The sequence below is a fragment of the Drosophila navojoa genome, chromosome X (genome assembly GCF_054131105.1).
Source record: "Drosophila navojoa isolate 15081-1374.11 chromosome X, UAZ_NAV_1.0, whole genome shotgun sequence".
In the NCBI taxonomy this organism is placed as follows: Eukaryota; Metazoa; Arthropoda; class Insecta; order Diptera; family Drosophilidae; genus Drosophila; species Drosophila navojoa.
In genome coordinates, this window is record NC_142895.1 from 25,745,023 (window position 1) to 25,766,074 (window position 21,052).

Genomic DNA, 21,052 nt, shown 5'->3' on the forward strand with positions numbered 1-21,052 from the left:
TATTTTTGTGTTTATTCTTTATATACTTTGCTGTTTTCGTCTTCTGTTTGTTTTTGTAATTAGTGAGCGGAAATTGTGAGCGTGTGTGTGCGTGTGTGTGTACGTGTGTACGTGTGGCGCAGGAGTTAAACTGGACTCTCCGATTGGATTTTCTAATTGTTTGCATTTGTGAAGGTCATTGGGACAAGCGTCTAACTGTACCTGCTGCGGTGTTACACCTTGCACCTGTTCTCAACTAATGCACCTGTGACCCAATTCGACTAGTTCCACCTGCTGCAAATAACCCCCACCCCGGCGCCACACAATTCATTATTTCACTTGCGCTGGCGATTTGCATGTTTTTCAACATTTCCAATTCGCAGCTGGAAGCGTGGTGAATTGAGGTGTGTTTTGGTGGGCTGCATATGTGCTGGGACTCTGTGTGTGTGTGTGTGTGTGTGTGTGTGTGTGTGTGTGGGAAGGGGGTGGCAAACATTCAGCTAGCATTCAAAATTAGCAAGAGATATCGACAATACAATACATATATAAATATATAAAAAGAAGAAGAAGAAAGCAAAATGAACGATTATCAATTCAGAAAATTTTCCGAAATCTGAGCCAAGTGCAAAGCAGAAGCAGAGTAACGAAAGACGAAGCAGCAGGCGAAGCAGACTAACGGACTATCATTAATGCGCGCTCGCTCGCTCGCTCTCCCTCACTCTCGCCCTGATCGCTGAGGTTCGCTTATCAGAATGTGACGTCTGCTATTCTCATTCGCCTGCTTCTTCCACTTATTGTTGTTGTCCATTGTTGTGGCTGCGCTAATCTGTCTCACACTGTAGAGCGTTTGTGTGTGTGTCTGCATGTGTATTGATGTATTTATGTATGTATAAGTGGTTATATGTTTTTTCAATGAATTTGTAAGCAACTGGAAATAGAGCTGATTTTCCAATTCGTCGTCGGATCATTCACAACTTCTGATTGGCATTGTTGCTGCCCATTTGGGGTTTTTACATTGTGATGGAATTTTCCATTTGTCACAAAAGAAAAATCGTATGAGCGACTTGGGAGGATTAAAGCTAATGACTAAATGATTCATTTGGCATTCGGCATAGTTTTATTACTTCTAATTGAGTCGCATACATACCAAGTGAATCTGTCAGCAAGCAGTACACTATTCCAATTGGTCTATTGTCCAACTCCAATTGGGCAGCACCTTATTTGCTGACTAACTGACTAAATAAAAATCTTTTTCCTTTTCTTTTCGTGTCTTACAGGTCCATGCAAAATGTCTAGTCCTGACGATAGAATACCAATACGTGGTAAGTGAAGCCACTATCTTATGGGTGGGTGCTGGGCTAGTTGGGTGGCTCAAATGGGCTATTGTGCGTAATAACAATTGAATACATAACTCAAAGTGTACACACAGCGCGCACGTACAAACAAAAGCTTACAAGCACACAGACACATACATTGATACGCAGGGTGTGGGAGAGCGAGATAGATAGATAAAGAGAGAGGATGAGTGTGTGCCTTCCAAAAATAACTGTTAATAGGAATACAAAAGCAAGCAAGCAGCGCTGCCAGCCCACACAGCTAAGCGCAGCTAGCGCAGCGCCAACTGACTTTGCAGCAGCAGCAGCAGCAGCAGCAACGTGTAGCACGCAATGACAACGGCTAAACAACAAGAACATTGTCCATGGTCGGGTGACAGCAGCAGACGGCGCGACCCAAGACCAGCAAGTGGTTGCGGCTGCGTTGCTGACTGAAAATGTCACTCAAAAGAGAGCTTGCGTGAGTGTGAGTGTGAGTGCGAGTGCAAGTGTGAGTGCGGCTGTTATGTTAGTGGGTAAGAGAGCAGAAACAGTGCTGGCCATGCATTTAGATCAACAATGTTTAACAGTCATTAGTCAGTTATTTATGCAGTATCAAATGAAAGTGTCCCCATATGCATGGCCAGCACAAAAACGTTGCTAAGCATGATTTGTACAAGTATACAAACAATATGGCTAATAAAAAGTGATATTGGTTGCATTACAATTTCCAGCCATTTCTTAGGAAAGTGTTTCTATATGCATGGCCCGCACAAAGAAGTTGCTTTATTTTTTGTTAGTGCTGACTAGGTAATGTCGCTTTCAGCTTGAGTTGCTGCCGCCACTGTCAATGCCAAGCACGTGCAATATCATGCTCTCGCTCTTCAGCTCCCGTCCTCTCTTTATTTCATTTTATTTTGGAGCGAGCTCTCTTGCCGGCGCTTACTAATGCTGCCTTCAGCCGCTGCTGCTGCTGCTGCCTCTCTGTCTGTTTGTTTGTATGAACAACAATAACAACACGAACAACATTCGTTTATCGATTTTGTGCTATTTATAGCACAACAAAAATTTACTTGCCTTTGAAATGTGTAACGACGACGACGACGACGACGACGACGACGACCCCGGCGCCAGCGTCAACCTTATGGCCCTTGCTTCTTTTTCTTGCTCTTACTTGCGTTTCGCTGCTTCGTTCGTTCTCACTTCTACTGGCGTTCGGCCCGTTATATTGTTTTTACTATTACACTATTACAACAATTGCCACGTGCAATGTCAGACGCGGCCTCATTGACCAATTGAATGTCGCACTCTAACGGCACACACCTCTCTCTCTCACACACACGCTCTACTGTCTCTCTGTAGAAGTGCACTGTTATTTTTGCTCATAACTGAAGCAGAAATTTGAATTGTCATTTGACGCTGCACAGTGGTTGCAAATGCTGCAATAACTGAATTGCATTGAAACAGCTTTAATTTCCAAAGCTCATCAATTGGAATAGAAATAAATTAATAGGCATTTAATCAGCATTGTTTAAATTTGTATAATTATTTTTGGGAACCTTGAAGGGCCCATCACTAAAATATCGTTCTCCTTGTCTCCCTTATGTGTTGTTTCCTGGAATTTACCGCGTGTGTCTGTTTTCGTGTGTTATTTTTATTGACTTGTGCTTCGAGGTCGTTGCTTATGATAATTGTATATTATTAATGTCTTATACATCTAATGGCCAGGGCGTGGGGGCATGTCTGTTGACAAGTAATATTCCCAGTCATTTGTTACGCTTACGTTCACGTTTCATTGAGTGGCACGCACCTGCCGTTGCCACTGCCGCTTCCATTCCCCCACTTCGCAGTTCACAGTTCTCAGCTCTCAGTTATTGTAATGGCATTCCAAGAATATCAGAAACTCTCTCTCTCTCTCTCTCTCTCTCTCTCTCTCTATCTATCTATCTCGCTCATTCGTTCACACGGAATGCCTATGTGTATATCGTTATATAAAATCGTTAGCTTTGTGTATGCCATAATATCCTCATTTGTAATACACAAAAGCCAACAGCAAACAACAACAACGGCAGCAGCAGAACAACAACAATAACAACAACCCATTTCAGCCCAATTCGGCCTTTCCACTGTCAATTCTTACCATTTACCAGCTGCTTCTCCTTTAACAGTTGTTTGTCTACGCTTGAGTGTGTGTATGTGTGTGTAATCATTTCTAAACTGCTCTGTTGTTGTTGTTTGCTGTTGGTTTTTGGCTTTGCATTTGTCAAGGTGAAACACACACACACACACACACACACACACACACACACACACACACACTCAGACAAGCATTGCGAGAGCGGGAGTGCTGCGCGCACACACACACACACACAAACGGCCTCTCAGCTAAAACTTCGAAATAAGCCAAAACTGAACGAGCCACGCCCACATATTATATATGGCCCGCCCCAGGGGCCCCGAATTGCTGTTGCCGCAAAGTGTGTCTATTTTTAGACGAGCGCGCTGGAAATTTTTTCCGGCACTAACGCACACACCCGTACAGAAACTCAAACGTACATACATAAACATCTATATGTATGTGTGTCTGTATGTGCATACACTGGCACGCATACAACTGTCGTCTGCTATCACTCAAAACAAAGTAAGCAACGATGTGGGTCGGGCTATTATTATTATTATTACAATTTTATTAGTATTCCTGTTTTTTTTTTTTTTTTTTTTTTCGAGCTAAAGCAACTTCGACTTACACGATCTATATAAATACATATGTACATAGATATAGTATAGTATGTGTGAGTGTCTCGGCATATGTTCGTATACTTAATGATGTGCACATAGTAATGTTATCGGATGCATACCAATTAGATTAAATGTTTTAGTTTCCAATTGGAATACATGCTGAATGCTAACACTGTTCTATATACATTTTTTATAACGTTTGTTTTGAACACGTGCTTCTTTGTTGTTGCCACTATTGGTATTGCTGGTTTCTATGTCAACACAAAATTGACCTTGGCGACGACGACGACGACAACGAATACGAAACGCTTTTTCGAACTTCTTGTAAACAGCTGACTTCCGTCGCAACAGCACCAATAGCATCATTCGTATAAAATGCGGTTTCTCCTTTCCTCCCGATATGCATTCACACATACTCACACACACACAAGCAAGCTTTTGCCTGCACCTGCAGCACGTTGGATGCGCAGCCAGTGTATTATTGCTTACAAGTGTCACATATAGTTAGAACACACACACGCAAACACACATGCAAATGCACATGCACGTATACAGGCATCAGCTGCAGCTGTTGCTTATGCGAGAGCACGCTCTCATCAACACACACACTCTCTCTCTCCCACTCACTCTTTATAAATTTCACTCGCTCACAGACAGTTCATTCTTGCTGTGTTTTGGTTATGTTTTTCATATACCCTATGCAAGGGCAAGCGGGTCTATTGATTTGGAATATATGCAAGATGAATTTGCATGTGTTTATCTGGATGGGATGGCAGGGATACATATGCATAAATGTATTTAATATGCATATTGAGATTTGGTATATTTTTAATATGGAAGAGCGTGATAACAATAATATAGAGTAGCATATGGCGACTACACTTAACTTTTCAATTTTTGGTTAGTTCAGTTTTTGTGCAATGTGCGCTTTGAGTTCTGTTGTTGTTCTTGTTGCTCTTGCTATTGCTGATTCCGCCGATGTTGCTGCTTCTAAATTTATACTCCCATAGCTATGCACGATTTATAATAGCTGCTATATATAGAACAACAGGTCACGGCCTATTCGGTCAGCGTTTTGCATAGACACACACACATGCATATCAATTTATTTATATACATACATACATACAAGCATATAAATATATTTGTACGTTCATAGTTGAGCATGCATTCGACTCGGCTGCTTGAGTACCAGCAGCGACAATATACATACATACATGCATACGTATGTACATATTTCGCCATTGTTTTTGTTGCTGCTATTGGTTTTGCTTTTTGCTATTGTTTCTATATATAGCCAGCCACCTCTCAGCAGCCCAAAACTAGACTTTGCCTTACTTGCTGATTTATTCATTTCATTTTGTTGCTTTGCACTGCCCGAACAGAGAATCAGCAAATGACAGCCGCTACACACACACACGCAGGCGTGGGCATACATGTAAACATGCACATATTTTTGTTTGTGTGTATAGGAGTATGCGTGTGCCTATGTCAGTGTGTGCATGTGGTCAGTTGACGTTGTGCTGTTGTCTTTCAAGCAGCAGCAATCCAATTGGACATTTTGCTTAGTCATAAATATGCGCGCAATTAGTCCAGTCCAGCCGAATGTCTAATTGCCGATCAACTAAAAGAGAGCCAGAGAGTGAGCAAAAGAGAGCGAGAGCGCAAGCTCGGCTGAGCCAGCAGAAGAGCGCGTATGCGTGGGAGGGAGAGCAACAGATTGACTCGTTGCCGTTGCCAGTTTATCAATGAACACTGTATGCTTTTGCTGCACTTTGCCTTGTGTCCATTAGCATTCGCAGCCGCAGCAGCAGCAGCAACAGCGTCGTCATTTTTTTTTGTCTTTTGTTTTTGATTAGTTTGTTTTCTTGTATACTTTTTTTTGGCATTTATTTGCGCGCTGCCACAAAAGCAAATCAAATTAGTTGCTCTGTGCTAAAACGTGTAGCAGGAGATGATGACTAGTTGCTCGGATAGGGGGGGAGATGAGGGCAGCGACAAACGGAACTGGTCGCTTGGTCTGTGCTGTGGCCTTTGTCGTGGCTGTTGTTGTTGATGTTGACTTCGTCGATGTCGACGTTGACGCCGACGCCGACGTTGACGCCGACGCCGACGTTGACGCCGACGCCGACGTTGACGCCGACGCCGACGCTGACGTCGACGTCGTCACGTGCGCGCTGTACCCTAGAAGCAAAGCGGCGCAGCACTGAGAGCGGTTATCTAAAAAAGCGCTCGGGCCGGGTCCATGTAATCGCTGTAAACTTGTACAAGGTTACTAAAAATAGCCACAGAGACACATACACACTCATATATATATGTATACATATATATACACACACACATACACACACGTCTCGGCTCGGTTTTGCCTCGGTATTTGGCCTCGGCGTGCTTGGAGCCAATGTGCTATTGAAAGCGGGGGTGAGAGCGAGATGGAAAGAGTACACATGGAGCACATGTTAAAATACGTTTTAGATTAATTTTATTTAAGCATCTGATAAGCACATTCTTATCTTTGTATAAATAATCAGCTAATAGGCCTAGCACTCAAACACACACACACAAACACACACACACACACACACACACACACACACACACACACACACACACACACACACACACACACACACACACACACACATCTACACACGCATGCATATATTTGTTTTTGTTTTGCTTTGTTCAGATGCTGCTTGCGATTAATTGCATTTATATCGATAAATTTCTATTGCACGACAATCGGAAGCATTCCAAAATTGAATGGGACTCCAATTGGAAGTGCTTCCTATTGTTATTGAGTGCTAAATGAGATATTGAAACAATTCTATTTATATTGAAACTGATGATATTATCATAATGCAAAATAAAAAGAAAATGCTTTAAGCTGGCAAAGGAATACTAGATAGCACACATATCATATTTATGTATGTAGTATAGATTCATACAATTTCTTATTCATTCATGTAAATGTTTCCCCTTTGCAGATTTGCCGCCTGAAGCCGGAAACGATGAGCGATTGCTGCACATAACGCCGGGCGTTTTATCGCTGGACTTTAAACCGCATCAAGTTGACATTGATCAGCAGATCCTGGAGGTAAATATCCGGCAAGCATAAAGTCCAGCCAGTAAAAACTGAAAAGTAAAGTTCATCGAAAGTATTCTCATGGAAAATCTATCGTTGGCAATCGATGGAAATGTTTCAGATGGAAATCTGTGCATTTCACGTTTCCTCTTTGTGTTTTGTATCCGCTAACGTTGCAGAAACTGCGCACTTTTCCAATTAACACGACGAATTCTGCTTGTGACGTAGTCTGCTCCCTGTTAAATTTCCTCTTTGTGGCGATATTTTTATATAAGCCGGGATATACACATAATCCATTCGAGCTAGTCTTAATTTAGGAAATATAGAATTAAAATTTGTGACAAGTGATGAAGTGGAGAGGATATTATCGATACTTTGCTATAGGCTCATCGAAACTCAGAATGTCCTTGAGAGAAGAGGAAGAGTATTCGATTCTAAAAAAGAAAATGCTTCTGAATTAATTAAAGCAATATGGAAATAAAGCCATTTTCCCCTCAGTCTCTATCTTTCGTATTTTTAAATAGACTTAAACACTATTCGATATTTAGGCACCTAGGAGTATGTTTATCATATGAATACCCATTGAAAATGGAAGAGGATGGCTTGCACCTTGAAGCAAATAAAACTGCTTAACATATTGTCATAAAAATTTAATAATTAAGCAAAGGCATTTCCGCTCGATGCTGTTTACAGGGCATCAGCAAGTCGTTGATTTACTTCATTTTATTGTCTCTTCCGATTTCACAATCAGCTGAGTTCATTTCTTTGCTTTTTCAATTCCCATTGTGTGTGTGTCTCTCTCTCTCTCTCACACACAGCTCTTTCTGAGCTCTGCTCAAATTGGAATTACCAAAACATACATCAAATCTAATTGGAACATATCGGCGATTGTTTATTCTCAACGTCGCATTCATTTATGATCTCAATCATCGGCTATATCATTAGCATTCATGTCAGAATTTTTCTTACGTTTCCTTATTTTTAAATGTGCTATATATACATATGTATGTATGTATGTATATATTCCTATATATATGCATAGCTTTCGATATATATGTATATATAGCTCTGCCTTTGATTGTTGTTGTTGTTGTTGCTCTATTTATACGCATTCACAAGTTTCACTTGTGCTGCCTTCAGTGCGGCTTTCCTTGTATACCCTGGCGAAAACTCTAGAGCGGCTTGTCCAGCTGCCTTTTGTATGCAACTGGGCAATGAGAAATAGAGAGAACTAATGGAGAACTATTTTTACCACATTCTCTGATTGTGACACATTTTGGCTATTTATAGAGTCCGACCCCTATAGCCAATTCATATTGAAAGCCCATTTCAGTGGCATAGCTAAATGCCACGATGATTACTACAAAACTAATTAAAAACTGAAATAAATCAATTTCTATAATATTTGAAAATGCCTTGGCATATGTTTAACTGTGGTAAATCATTCAAAGTTATCTTTAGCAGGCATTGTTTATACCCTGTCTACTCAAGTTGAACTTGCATTTGTTTATAGAACTAGTTCATTTGCGCTAACTTTGTTTTTCGCGGAACTAGTTCATATATTTTGTATTGAGCCGGTTCGCAGATTTATTATTTTTATTGAACATAATTATTAACTGAACTAGTTCATTATACGCTTCATGAATTAGAACTTGTTTTGTTTCGAGAACTAGTTCCTTTACTTGATCTCTTACTGAACTAGTTTATCTATGATGAATATGATGATGAATATGAATTTATTCAAGAAAAGGTATTCCTTTTACTTAACCTAGTTCATGAACTAGCTTATTCAGCGAATCAGTTCATTTGAAATATGAATAAAATGAATTTCTAATTCAATAAGTTTTTCATACATTACTTAATTGGCATTTGCTCACGGATTTAGTTCATTTGATATAACATTTTCACATTATTCACGAAACTAGTTCGTTTATTCTATTTATTCAACTTTATTGTTCAGTGAATCAGTTCCTTTTCAACACAATCATTAATTGTTAACTAAAATAGTTAATTATGTATTTTTTAGTTCATTTTATCGAGCTGCATTGTTCACTGATTCCTGAATTAGTTCCATTTTGATGAACCATATCACTAAATGGGTTCCTTGACTCAGCTAATTGAGCTCTTCGAAACGAACCAGTTCTAACACATAGTCTTTGCGTATTCCAGGGTATTGCGCAGTCGCCCCTCGCTCGCTTCTCTGGCTGCTTCTATATTTAAACGCGTGTACAACTTAATGATTCTATATTTATTGTTTTCTCTACGAAAATATGTACGAGTATTTTGCGCATTCGTTCTCTGTGCATGTGTGTGTGTGTGTGTGTTTTCTCTCTCCTTCCTCTTTCTTAGCTTTTTCCCATTTCGTTTTAAATAAAACGGCGATTGTGCTAATAATAAAAACCCAATGGGAGCCAAGCGAGAGACCAAAAAAGCATGAAAGGTGATGGATGAAGGGGGAGGGAGAGGGAGAGAGAATACCCTAACGTATTGCCTGGCCTGTAATGCACCGTAGAGCATGTGCAACAAGTCGGTTCGCGCACAGCGAATACTCACTGTACCCACAACTTTGTTGGGCTACAGTCGACCTCATGGCCCCAGCAGCAACATGTGCAGCCCCCACCTGCCATTGCCAACCCCAACTCCCCCCTGGCCTCGCTCCCCTCGCTCTGCCTCTTGCCGCTTGCTGGCTGTTGCCTTGTTGCATTCAATTTATAGCCTGATTTTATTTATATACCCCGTGTGCCGTGTACCCCTTAAAGGCAGCCAAATCGGGTATATATCTCAGGCAGAGATTAGAGCGCAGCAGCAGCAGAGGCAGCAGCAGCAGCAGCTGGTCGTTATGTCTAGGATATCTGATCGTCTGGCATGCCCCACTCTAACTTGCTTTGTGCATTGCGCTCTATGCGTGCATGTGTGTGTGTGTGCTGTGTGTGTGTGTGTTTTGTTTTCTTTTGAATTTTCGTATTTTTGGTTCAAGTGTTCATCTGCTGCTGCTGCTGCTGTTGCTGCTGCTTCTTCTTCTTCTCTTTCCACTAGCTCTGCTGTAGTTGCTAAAGTGCTGCCTACCCAAATATCTATCTCCATCTCCCTCACTCTCTCTCTCTCTCTCTCTGCCACTCCCCCTGCTCAGCCCTCGTTCGCCTTTTAGCCGCAGCAGAATTTGCCGTTTTTGTTATTTTTACATTTTCCTTTGAATTTATTTTTATTTTTGTGTTTTATAAACTCTGTGGGTTTTATTTTTAACAAAAAAAAAAAAAAAAAAACAAAAACAAACAAAAATTGTATATAAACGTATGTATATATAAATTTATATATGTGCACAAATAGAAAAGAGCGAAAGGGATAGCAAGTGCAAGAACTATAACTGTAGAATATATATATATATATATATATGTATATATAAAAAAAGTAGAATAACTAATCGTAGCCTTTTCGTTTAGCTCTTTGTGTTGTTGTTGTTGTTGTTGTTGTATTTATTTATAAGAATCTGTGGCACGAGCAAATTGTAAATTAGCTACACAATAGCTGTGGGTGGGGAAATGAGTCTGAATATGTGTGTGTGTGTGTGTGTGTGTGTGTGCGTAGAAGCTATGCAAAAAGAAAATTTGTGTTGCAGCTGAAATCGAAAATATACTCACTCACACCCATTGCATATTTGAGTATACTCCTAAATTCGAGTATTCGAGTTTTGAAACCCTCTTATAAGAAACTGTTTCCTTGAAGACCTGAGAAGAAGTTAAATGAAAGGAATTTATATTACATTCATTTTTGTCATTGTGACTTTGAATGTATTCGAGTACATTCATTCGAACTTCTTATTAATATCAATCTATGATATATACACTCATGAGTACCCACAATCAATTAGAGAAATGCATGAGTAGATTCTAATTAGTCAGTTGAGTTTGAATCAATGAGTAGATTCAAATGACTCATTCAGCTTGTATCAATGAGTAGACTCTAATAAGTCTCTTTAAATTAAGGAGCTTATTTTAATTAGATAATTAAGTTTGAATCAATGAGTAGACTCTAATTAGTATGCTTGAATCGATGACTAGATTCAAACTAGTCAAAGAATTTGAATCAGTGATTCAAAAAAGTCGTAAAGTTTGAATCAATGATTCAAATTAGTTTGATTAAATAAAGGAACTCCAATTAGTTTGCAGCAATCTGTAAATTCTAATTATGATTTGTGAATCAATGAGTAGACTCAAAGTAGTCATTCAGTTAGAATCAATGCTTCAAATTCGTCTGCTTGAATCGAATAGCCCCAATTACTATAGTTAGTTTGAATCAATGAGCAGATTCTCATTATTATGTGTGAATCAATGAATAGATTCAAACTAGTGATAGAGTTTGATTCAAAGATTCAAATTCGACATTAAGTTTGAATATATAGTCGAGTAAATTCTAATTGCCTCAGTCTGAGTATGATGTTTTTCCATTAGATGCTTTCCATACCCACATCTATTCACTGAATACCGAAATATATTCACAAATGATTTCCCATTCACATTCATATTCATTCAGTAGCTTGATTCTTTATGGTTTCTTAACAGAGCTATAGCTCCTACCCAAAATTCAGCCCTTATGAGGCGCGTACTCATAATAAATTGTTGTATTCGCTATACACTCATGAATACATTCGATTCATTCGCTATGCTTTGGGCAATCGAATTCACATTTCGACCAATTTGTGCGTTCTAAAAACGGAAGACAACAATGTTGTTGGTATTGTTATTATTATGTACATATTATCAGAGAGGGCGAGTTGTTCTATTTATATGGGCGTGTCTGTGTGTTGTCTTTGGCCCCCGTTATAATTATAGCACGGGCCTTTTATAATTATAGCATGCGCTCTGGCCAGCAGAATGCTGAATAACAACAACAACAACAACAAGAACAGCAGCAACAAAAAGTTGTGCAAGGCAAATGTCGTGGGCGGGTGAAAAGGAAGGCGGGGCAACGGTGGCTAGGGGGCCAGATTATTGCTTAAACGAAGGGGTAATCAGGTGCAACAGCAGATTTCTAAGAACTCTCTCTAAATAGCATATGGCTTGTTGCTGCTGCTGCGACTGCGACTGCGACGGCGACAGCGACAGCGACGGCGACGGCGACTGCGACTGCTGCACTGAGCAAACGATTGAAAGATGAATATAAAAACGCCCGTTTGTCTGCCGCCGCAACTGACCACGCCAGAGAGTGATAGATTGAGAGAGAGAGAGAAAGAGAGAGAGAGGGAGAGTAATTAGGAAGAGAGCGGCGAGCGGCGAACGTGAGCAACGTGAGCGACGCCAGCACACGTTCATTTAGCTCGCTCGCACGCTCGCCGCCTGTTCGCTTCGTGCGCTTTGGCTAGCGAATAACTGTATCTAAATTTGTGTTTATATTTGATTTTTGCGGCAGTTGCTTGAGTGAAACTGAAATGAAAGCGCGTTCGACGAATGCCAAAGCCAAACGAAAAAACTAAACTAAACTAAACTAAAATAAAATAACAGACGCAGGCAGCAGCGGCGGCAGCAGCAGCAGCAGCGCAGTCAAGAGCAATTCAAATTGGAACAATACCGTCGTACATATCCAATTCGAATACACCAATTGGAGCTAACAGTTGAAAACGCGCGGCGCTGTGAAAAATATTGAAATCAAAGTCAAGCAAACGCAGAAAAAAAAAAACCAAAACCAAAAATTATACAGTTTATAATAAATATACATGCAAAATTCGAAAAGACTGAAAACATACGGCATCAGCTAAAAATGTATAGACAATTGAGACAAAAAGTAGAGGCGCAGACAACAAAATGAGAAACAAAACTAAAAAATAAATAAATAAATAAAGCTAACAGCGGCGCATATTTCTACAGATTATTTATTAGTGTTCTGAGTAGTTTCTTTATATTTATTTGTTTTTTTTTTTCTGTGTTTTTATTTTTATTCTTTTTTTTTTCTGCCCATAAGCTGTGAGCACTAAAAGCTTATGAAAAAGTTTCTAACAGCGCAAATCACAAAAAAAAGAAAAAACAAAAGCAAAAACCAATTAGAAACAAAAAAAAAACAACAACTCTAGTGCTCGACCAGTGCGTGCGCGTGTTAGTGCGTGTGTGTGTGTGTGAAATAGAGAGAGAGATTGTGTGTGTGTGCGTGCGTCCAATTGGACAAAGCGTCGCGTTAAGGTCATGGAAACATATCAGCAGCATGTACGTAATAAAGAGAGCGCGCCGAGCAGAGTGAAAGAGGGAGAGAGCGACCCTCAGCTAGAAAGCGATTGAGCGAGAGCGGGACAGGCAGAGAGAGTGAGAGTGCAGAGAGAGAGCACAGCCAGCCAATAATCAACAATTTATGATCTCTTTTGATGAATTGTGACGCGTGATTTGCTTAGCTAATTCATTTGTGTAATCGCTAGCAAACTCTCTGCGTGTGTGCGTGTGTGTGTGTGTCGTCTTAGAGTGTCAAAGTGAATCAGAGTGCATTCATCCAAGCCATTCATCACAATATGATTCATTTCAAATGCACTAATTATCTAATTGATCAGCTTTTAGGAGACTGATAATTTGAACTGATTTTATTATATCAAAACAACTGTAAATGGGCGACATATTTGTTTGTATTTACAAACGGTTTAAGTGGCAAATTTATACAGATATTTTATATGCCATTAAAATACTTGCGAAGTAATTAATATTGTTTATAATTCCATCTGAAAGGTATTGTGATTATATCGAATTTCTATAGATATATGCAATATGTATATAAATGTATCGAATGATCATAAAATATATTGGTCAATGGATGTTGACGACTACGTAATAAATCTTAGAACAACGATATTCCATACAAAGTAACTCGATTGTTTTTGTTTTTTGAGTATTTTTGTGTAAATCCCCCCAAGAAAAAGTACTTCAAATCGCATGCAAGCTATAGGATTTCCGTACTGATTCTCAGAAGAGCAGAACCTGAAATTTAACTGGAAAATAAATCTATTTGATTCAAGAAAAAGTAACTTAAGACGTTTTAGTTAACTGTTTAGCTAGCTTTGATTGTTGATATCTAATAACATACTACCCAAAGAGCTTTGATCATCGGCATCGAGTCTATTTTTAAATAGGGTATTCCCATTTAATATGTTTTTTTTTGGTCAACTTTGTTTATTTTTGTTTTCGATTTTTTTTAGACTTTCTCTCTGAGTAGGATAATCCCATCAATTTGCTGTTCTCTTGTCAAGTTTTTTGTTGTTCTGAATCGTGAGTCTATTATTCAGCTAGTATTTTTTCAATTTCCTGAAATATCGCCTGGAATTAAGTTATGCAAAGACCAAATTGAATTCGTATTGCGAATAATTGTGAGTTCTTTGAACCGCTTCGCTGATGACTTGATCACCGTTGACATTGAAACGATGTGCACGAATCTATTTCGCTGATCAACATACATATGTACATACATATATGTATGTTTGTATGTATGTATATCCCTTCTCTCACTCAACATTGGATTGTGGCTATGCGTCACAGCATCTACTTAGCTGTAGGCAAAGATCTTTCGGGGGGGCATTACTCACAGCCATTTAATGATCTGCCCACGACATTTACCCCAACATCACGATTGATGGCGCCATTCCTCCCCAACTCTCTCTCTCTCTCTCTCTCTAATCGCTTGCTCATCTTTTACGTCTGTTTCTTCGCTTTTAGCTGAAGAAGAGCCAGGAGCTGCAGAAACAGCGTCTTTTCCACTCGTACCAGGAACAGACGAAGCAAATGGAACGGGAGCATAAACTGCAACTGGAGCACAAATATCATGTGAGTAGCTAGAAGAGCCAGACGAAAACAAACACGAAAAACAACAACAACAAAACTCAAGAGATTAGATCGTAGATCGCGTCGATATTTCCCCAAAGATAACGTTGCTTGATAAAGCCAACAATTCCCCAAGTAGTCACACTAAATGGCCGTTAATTGTTGAATAGCTCATTAGTGCAAGAGACGATAGCTATCGGATTTTATTGTATCACCTTGTTGTTAGGCTATAGCCCACATACTCACATATATACATATATACATACATATATGTATGCATCTTTTGTATGTATATTATTCTATATCAATACTAGTACTAATGCAAATCGATAAATATCGATACCCAACACTATGTAATCTTCTAAGCAGTCCTTACTGCTTCAATATCGATAGGTATTTCGAAATGATATAGACCCGATAACTATCGATATGAAAAAGCTGTCGATGGATCTGTACATACTTTGGCTAATCGATAATTATCGATATGCAGCACGTGTATTTCGAAAGAAGGTAGTTCAAGAATCAATGTTAATTTCTGTCAGTCACACGCAGTCGATTTCTATCTTTCGATAACAACACCAATAATGCTTAAACCGATAAGTATCGACCTGTCTGCAACATACAACGGCAGCTTGTTCCGTCTAAATATAAACAAGTAATAAATGTACAGTTAATTAAATTCACTTATACTGAGAATCTTCGAAAGACGATAAATATCGATATACACAATGTGGATTAATGAAACAATCGGATTAGACTCAATTTTGGGTTGCCTGCTATGAGCAGCAGTTGCACCTTGCTTTAATTATGAACTACATTTGGTTTATACACATCTCGATATACATACATATATCGGATATATGTATGTATGTACATATGTATATGAAATTGTGACCTAAACTTGTTTTGTTTGTTTTTCTTTTTCGTTTCCATTCTGTTTCTGTTGCTGCTACAACTTGTTGTTGTTGTTGCTGTTGTTGTTGCTGTTGGCGACATTGGCGCGTGGGCAGCGCAAAAAAAAATATAAATAAATGAAATAAAAGCAAAAATACTTTATCAAGCGTCGTCTTGCCGGCGCTTTTGGCCGGAAGTGCCGCCCTGCTAGATGACTAAACAGCAGCAGCAGCAACAACAACAACAGCAACGCTTGACCAGCGGCAACAACACACACTCTCACACTCACACACACATAGCTAATTCTATTCTGAGCCCTACCCCCTCGCAAAAAAAAAGAAAAGAGACAAGAACAACAACAAAAACTCTCTCGAACTTATTGTAATTTATTCAGTTTGCGGTGCATTCACATGGCGCTTTCCAGGAATTGCGGGAACAGAGCATGGTCACGGCGGCGGCAGTTGTCGAGGAGCAGCATCGCCAGCACCAACATCAGCAACATCAGCAACAGCAGCAGCAACAGCAGCAACAGCAGCAGCAGCAGCAGCAGCAGCAGCGGGAGCGAAAAGAACGTGAAGTGATGAAGCGAAAGGAGAATTGCAGCGCCAATGCGAGTCCCGAAGTCAAACAGATACTCAGTGTAACTATAAATGCCTCTGCTCTCTCTCGCGCGCTCTCTTTTGCTCTCTTTATTTAACTCTTTCGCCTTGCAGTGCTTTCTCATGAGCCGCAAGTCGCAGGCAATGGCTCCAAATGGCACCACAACCACATCGCCCTATCGCAATCGGTAAGGATATCTATCCATTCATCTCTAGTCTTAGAGTCTGACTCTCTCTGTCTCTCTCTCTCTCTCTCTCTCTTTCTCTTTTACTGTTGCAGCGGTGTTGTTAAGAGCTCTTCGGGCGAATCGTTGCCCGTTGGCACCGTCACCAGCGCACATCCATATAAAATCCCACAGCCGCCGACCTCACTGCTCAAATATGAATCTGATTTCCCCCTGAGGAAAACTGGTAAGTGATCAAAATGCCAATGACAATGTCAATGTCAATGCCAATGCCAATGCCCTAACATTGTCATCGATGCTGTGTGTAGCGATTGTTGAACGAGACAACACCTGCCCCCTACCTGTCCTAACTAACTCTTTTTGCTCTCTGCTTGGCGTTACAAAGTGTTGCCAATTGCTGCATCGCTTGTTGATTACTAAACCGAAAAGCTGAGCTAAAGCTGCTAGAACTCCAGATGATCAGTTGAGATCACAGTTGGCATAGTTGAAGTTTCGAAAGAACAGTCGTCTTAAAGGAAGTATTTATTAGACACTTCCTGGAACAATTAAAAGTTCTCTGAGCACTCTATGCAATCGCAATGATCGCTCAGATCACTATTCAATGCCAGCCCTCTAAAGAGTAGAGTTGTAGCTCTATAATTAACTTTTAGCTAGAGAGCTTTTGATCAGTTATATTGATATTATTGATCCACAATCACTGATACAGTTAAGCTAGTTAGTTAGAATAGAATTTCATTTCATTTATAGACATCTGATCACTGATCTAATGAATACAGTTTTTAAAGGGGTTTTTCTTGGGCATATACTTATAAAAAAACACCATTGATCATTGATCCAGACAGATCATTTTGAATGGGAGCTGAAAGCTTGCTGCAAATATTATTGAAATATTTTCACTATGAATCAATTAAGGAAGTGGAACCAATCAAAGATCAGCGGGAAGATTGCAAGCTTAGAAGAATGTTGAAATATTTGTTCTACAAATCACTGAAAGAAATGGAGCTGATCATAGATCAGCAGGAAGCATGGAAATTTAAAAGAATATTTAAATATATCTCCTACAAAGAAATTAAACTAATCATAGATTAGCTGGAAAAATGTTGGAGTAGACAACGCTCTATTGCTGTTCAGTAAATAGATGGTTTTGGAAAGAGTTACAAGTGATAAAGTCAACCTTTTACAAGGCTAATAGTATTGGGTATACGAATATAGCAAAAGATCTGTAGCTATAAAGTTTAGTTGGATTAAAAATAAGTTTCTTAAATCAGTTGAAGTTAAGTCATCCGAATTTAGTCCGAATTTAAACATTGGCTACTGCTATAGGTATATTTAGGTATTAGGCATATTTAGACTCAGACTTGATGCCCTTGTTATGAAGCATGTTACTAAACTCGATAAATTGAATGACTAACGCAATTGCCTCAGAGGCAAACCCCAGCAAGGTTCCATCGAGCGTATCTATAGGTATTCCCATAGGCTACACACACACACACACCCACCCAAACACACACACACACATGTATAAAGAGATACCTGTATATGTATATGTATATGCATCACCTGAACAGCATCGGAGCCAAATTTGCTGAAGATCCGGCTCAAGCAGAGCGTCATCGAGCGCAAGGCACGGATCGGCGGTCCGGCGGGGGCTCGACGGCACGAACGCCTGCTGCAGGCCGCCCAGCGACGGCATCAGAAGAACTCGGTTCTCACAAGTACGTATATAACAATGGAGCAAATACATGCACACAAACACACACACACAGGCACACACTCACACACACATGCATTATCGAAATTCTGGAGGGGATCGGATTGGGGTCAACCCGCTGGCAGTGGCAACCGCATCGAACCGCTTGGAGCGCGTTTCACGGTTTTGTTGTAATTTTGGAGCGGAGCGCTTAAAACTGGATATGAAAATGAAAATTGAGGCAATTACATAAACGCACACACACACATACACACGCATATAGATATATATATGGACAGATGTGTGGCAAAGCTGAAAGCAATGCGCAAAGGTCGTCGGCTGGGTCAACTACAACAACAACAGCAGCAACAACAACAACAACAACAATAGAGCCAAAAGAGCAACAATATCCATCTTAATTATCGTGATTATACTGGGCGCCATAATTGTGTGTGCACGCTCTCCCTTTCTCTCTCTCTCTCGCTCTCTCTCTCTCTCACTCTCTCTCTCTCTCTCTCTCTCTCTCTCTCTCTCTCTCTCTCTCTCTCTGTATAAACAATCGAATTTTAGCATTTGAAAACTATTCAAAGATCTATTTTACTATGTAAATCAGTCCATCTATACATATCTCTCTCTCTCTCTCTCTCTCTCTCTCTCGCTCTCTCTTTACAAATATATATGTATGTATATATTTGTGAATCCATAATAGATCCATCAATCCATTCAATGATCTCTCGAACATTTCGCTGTGTCTATATACAAGTCCCAATATATTCCTATATTCGATTGCAAAATTCGTAGATTTCTCAAATTGAGCCATCCAAAACGAACCGAATCTTCATCATATATGCTATATATAGATGTATTCATATAAGCGGATGAATATAATACATAATGAACAAGTTATACGAACATAGATCAAATTGAAGCTTGAGTTTGGGATGATCCATTAGGTTTACGGAGGGAATCTCGAACTTATCGTCCGTCGTACGGTTAATGTGGCGATAATTTTGCTATCCAAACAGACTTATATGCGTATAGCGTCTTCCGTTATAGCCGGGCTCTACTGTAATGCAAATTTGAAGAAAACTTTATGAATTTGTTTTTAGTCCATTTGTTTATCCTATAAGTTGATCAATATATATGTATATACATATGTTTATTTTCTTGAGCAATTTCTATAAACACACACACGCACACACACAGTCCCCTACACACCCCAACAGACACACACACACGCACACACACACACACACATGTAACGAAAATAAATTTATTTCTTTTTCCGCGCTCTCTTTCTCTCTTTCTCTCTCTCTCTCTCTCTCTCTCTCTCTCTCTTCGCGCGGCTTTTGCTAGCGAACAAAAAGTTTATTTTTATAATTTTTGATAATTTAATAATTTTTAATTTTTTAAATTTATTTTTTATTACTGTTGTTGTTTTTGAATTTAACACCTGTTGTTGTTGCTGTTGCCGTTGTTGTTGTTGTTGTTGTTGTGAATACATTAATCGAAGCTAATCTGAAATTAATCCTGCGTTTTGCTGCTGCCTCTTGCTGCTGCTCCTGCTGCTCCTGCTGCCGCATGGCCAAACAAAAAAAAAAACAAACTGAAAAACACATGAAAAGATTTTGTATTCAATCAATCATTCATTCCATCTATGGCCATTCATTCAATCCATCAATCAATCAATCAATTAGTAATTTATGATCTTTATTCTCTTCTCCCGCCCACCCCTCCTCCTCCTCCTCCGCTACCATCGTCATCAAGATTGCAACAGCACCACAGACTCGGGCCCCAACTCGCCGCCCTCGTCGACGACATTGTCGGTGGGCGTGGTCGGTAGCCGCGGCTCACCGACCAGCGCGCCCATCCAGGAGGAGAACGAGGAGGGCAGCCAGTACCAGCCCGGCCAGCGGAGCAGCATCAACGACCTGCCGCTCTTCAGCTCGCCCTCCCTGCCAAACATATCGCTGGGCCGTCCGCATTTAACCAACGCCCAGGCGGGCCAGGCCAACTATGCCATGTTCGCTGCACTGCAGCAGCATGCGGCGGCCGCTGCCGCCGGATCCGGTGCGCCGCCCGTGAATGTGCCCGGCGTGGGCGTGGGCGTGGGCGTGGGAGTGGGCGTTGGCACACCGCCCACCTACTACAATCCGCTGGCGATGTCGTTCGGCGGGCGGCAGCCGGGGCCGCCGCTCTCGATGATGCCCGCCACGGGCATTGCGCCGCAGCCGTCGCCGGTGGTGCGCTCCGCCTCGGCCACGTCCACGTCCTCGTCGCAGGCCTCGCTGGTGGGCGACACGGCGCCGCCGCAGGCGCATGCCGCCTCCCTCACCTCGGCCTCGTCCTATATGCATCTGAGCGGCAGCACTGCCGTCAATCTCCACGCGGCCGTGGCGGCGGTGGCTGCTGCTGCCGCCGCTGGCTCGCTGCCGCCCTCGAACAGCCACAGCCACAGCCACAGCCACAGCCACGCCCATGCGCTCTACAGTGCGCACCAGCAGCAGGCGCAGGCGCAGGCGCAGCAGGTGGCCCACGCACACGCGCCCATCACGGACGCCCAGGTGGCGCAGGTGCATCTGCACAAGCAGGGCCACCGTCCACTGGGACGCACCCAATCGGCGCCCCTGCCCCTAGGCCATCCCATGCTCACGGGCGCCAGCCAGCTGAGCGTGGTGCAGACGCACTACGAGAACAGCGAGGTAAGTCCACATGCATTTACACATGTGCACCCATACTACTCCATGCTAATCCGCTCTCCGCTTTCCGCTCTCCTCTCTC

At 41.0% G+C, this 21,052-nt stretch overlaps 1 protein-coding gene across 5 annotated transcripts in view; it reads left to right on the forward strand.

The window, feature by feature from the left end:
- Positions 1 to 21,052, forward strand: part of HDAC4 (histone deacetylase 4) — a 31,240-nt gene that overhangs the window by 2,893 nt on the left and 7,295 nt on the right. The window contains exons 2-9 of one of the 5 annotated variants that reach the window (XM_089264912.1): positions 1,257 to 1,301; positions 7,019 to 7,128; positions 14,799 to 14,906; positions 16,222 to 16,437; positions 16,511 to 16,584; positions 16,677 to 16,807; positions 18,150 to 18,296; positions 20,039 to 20,973. In XM_089264912.1, the coding sequence (XP_089121038.1) occupies positions 1,268 to 1,301; positions 7,019 to 7,128; positions 14,799 to 14,906; positions 16,222 to 16,437; positions 16,511 to 16,584; positions 16,677 to 16,807; positions 18,150 to 18,296; positions 20,039 to 20,973 (1,755 nt within the window). In that variant the 5' untranslated portion in view covers positions 1,257 to 1,267. Of the gene's footprint in view, positions 1 to 1,256; positions 1,302 to 7,018; positions 7,129 to 13,145; positions 13,311 to 14,798; positions 14,907 to 16,191; positions 16,438 to 16,510; positions 16,585 to 16,676; positions 16,808 to 18,149; positions 18,297 to 20,038; positions 20,974 to 21,052 lie in introns of those variants that run through there. The other 4 variants (XM_089264911.1, XM_089264914.1, XM_089264915.1 and 1 more) reach the window with 4 other exon arrangements.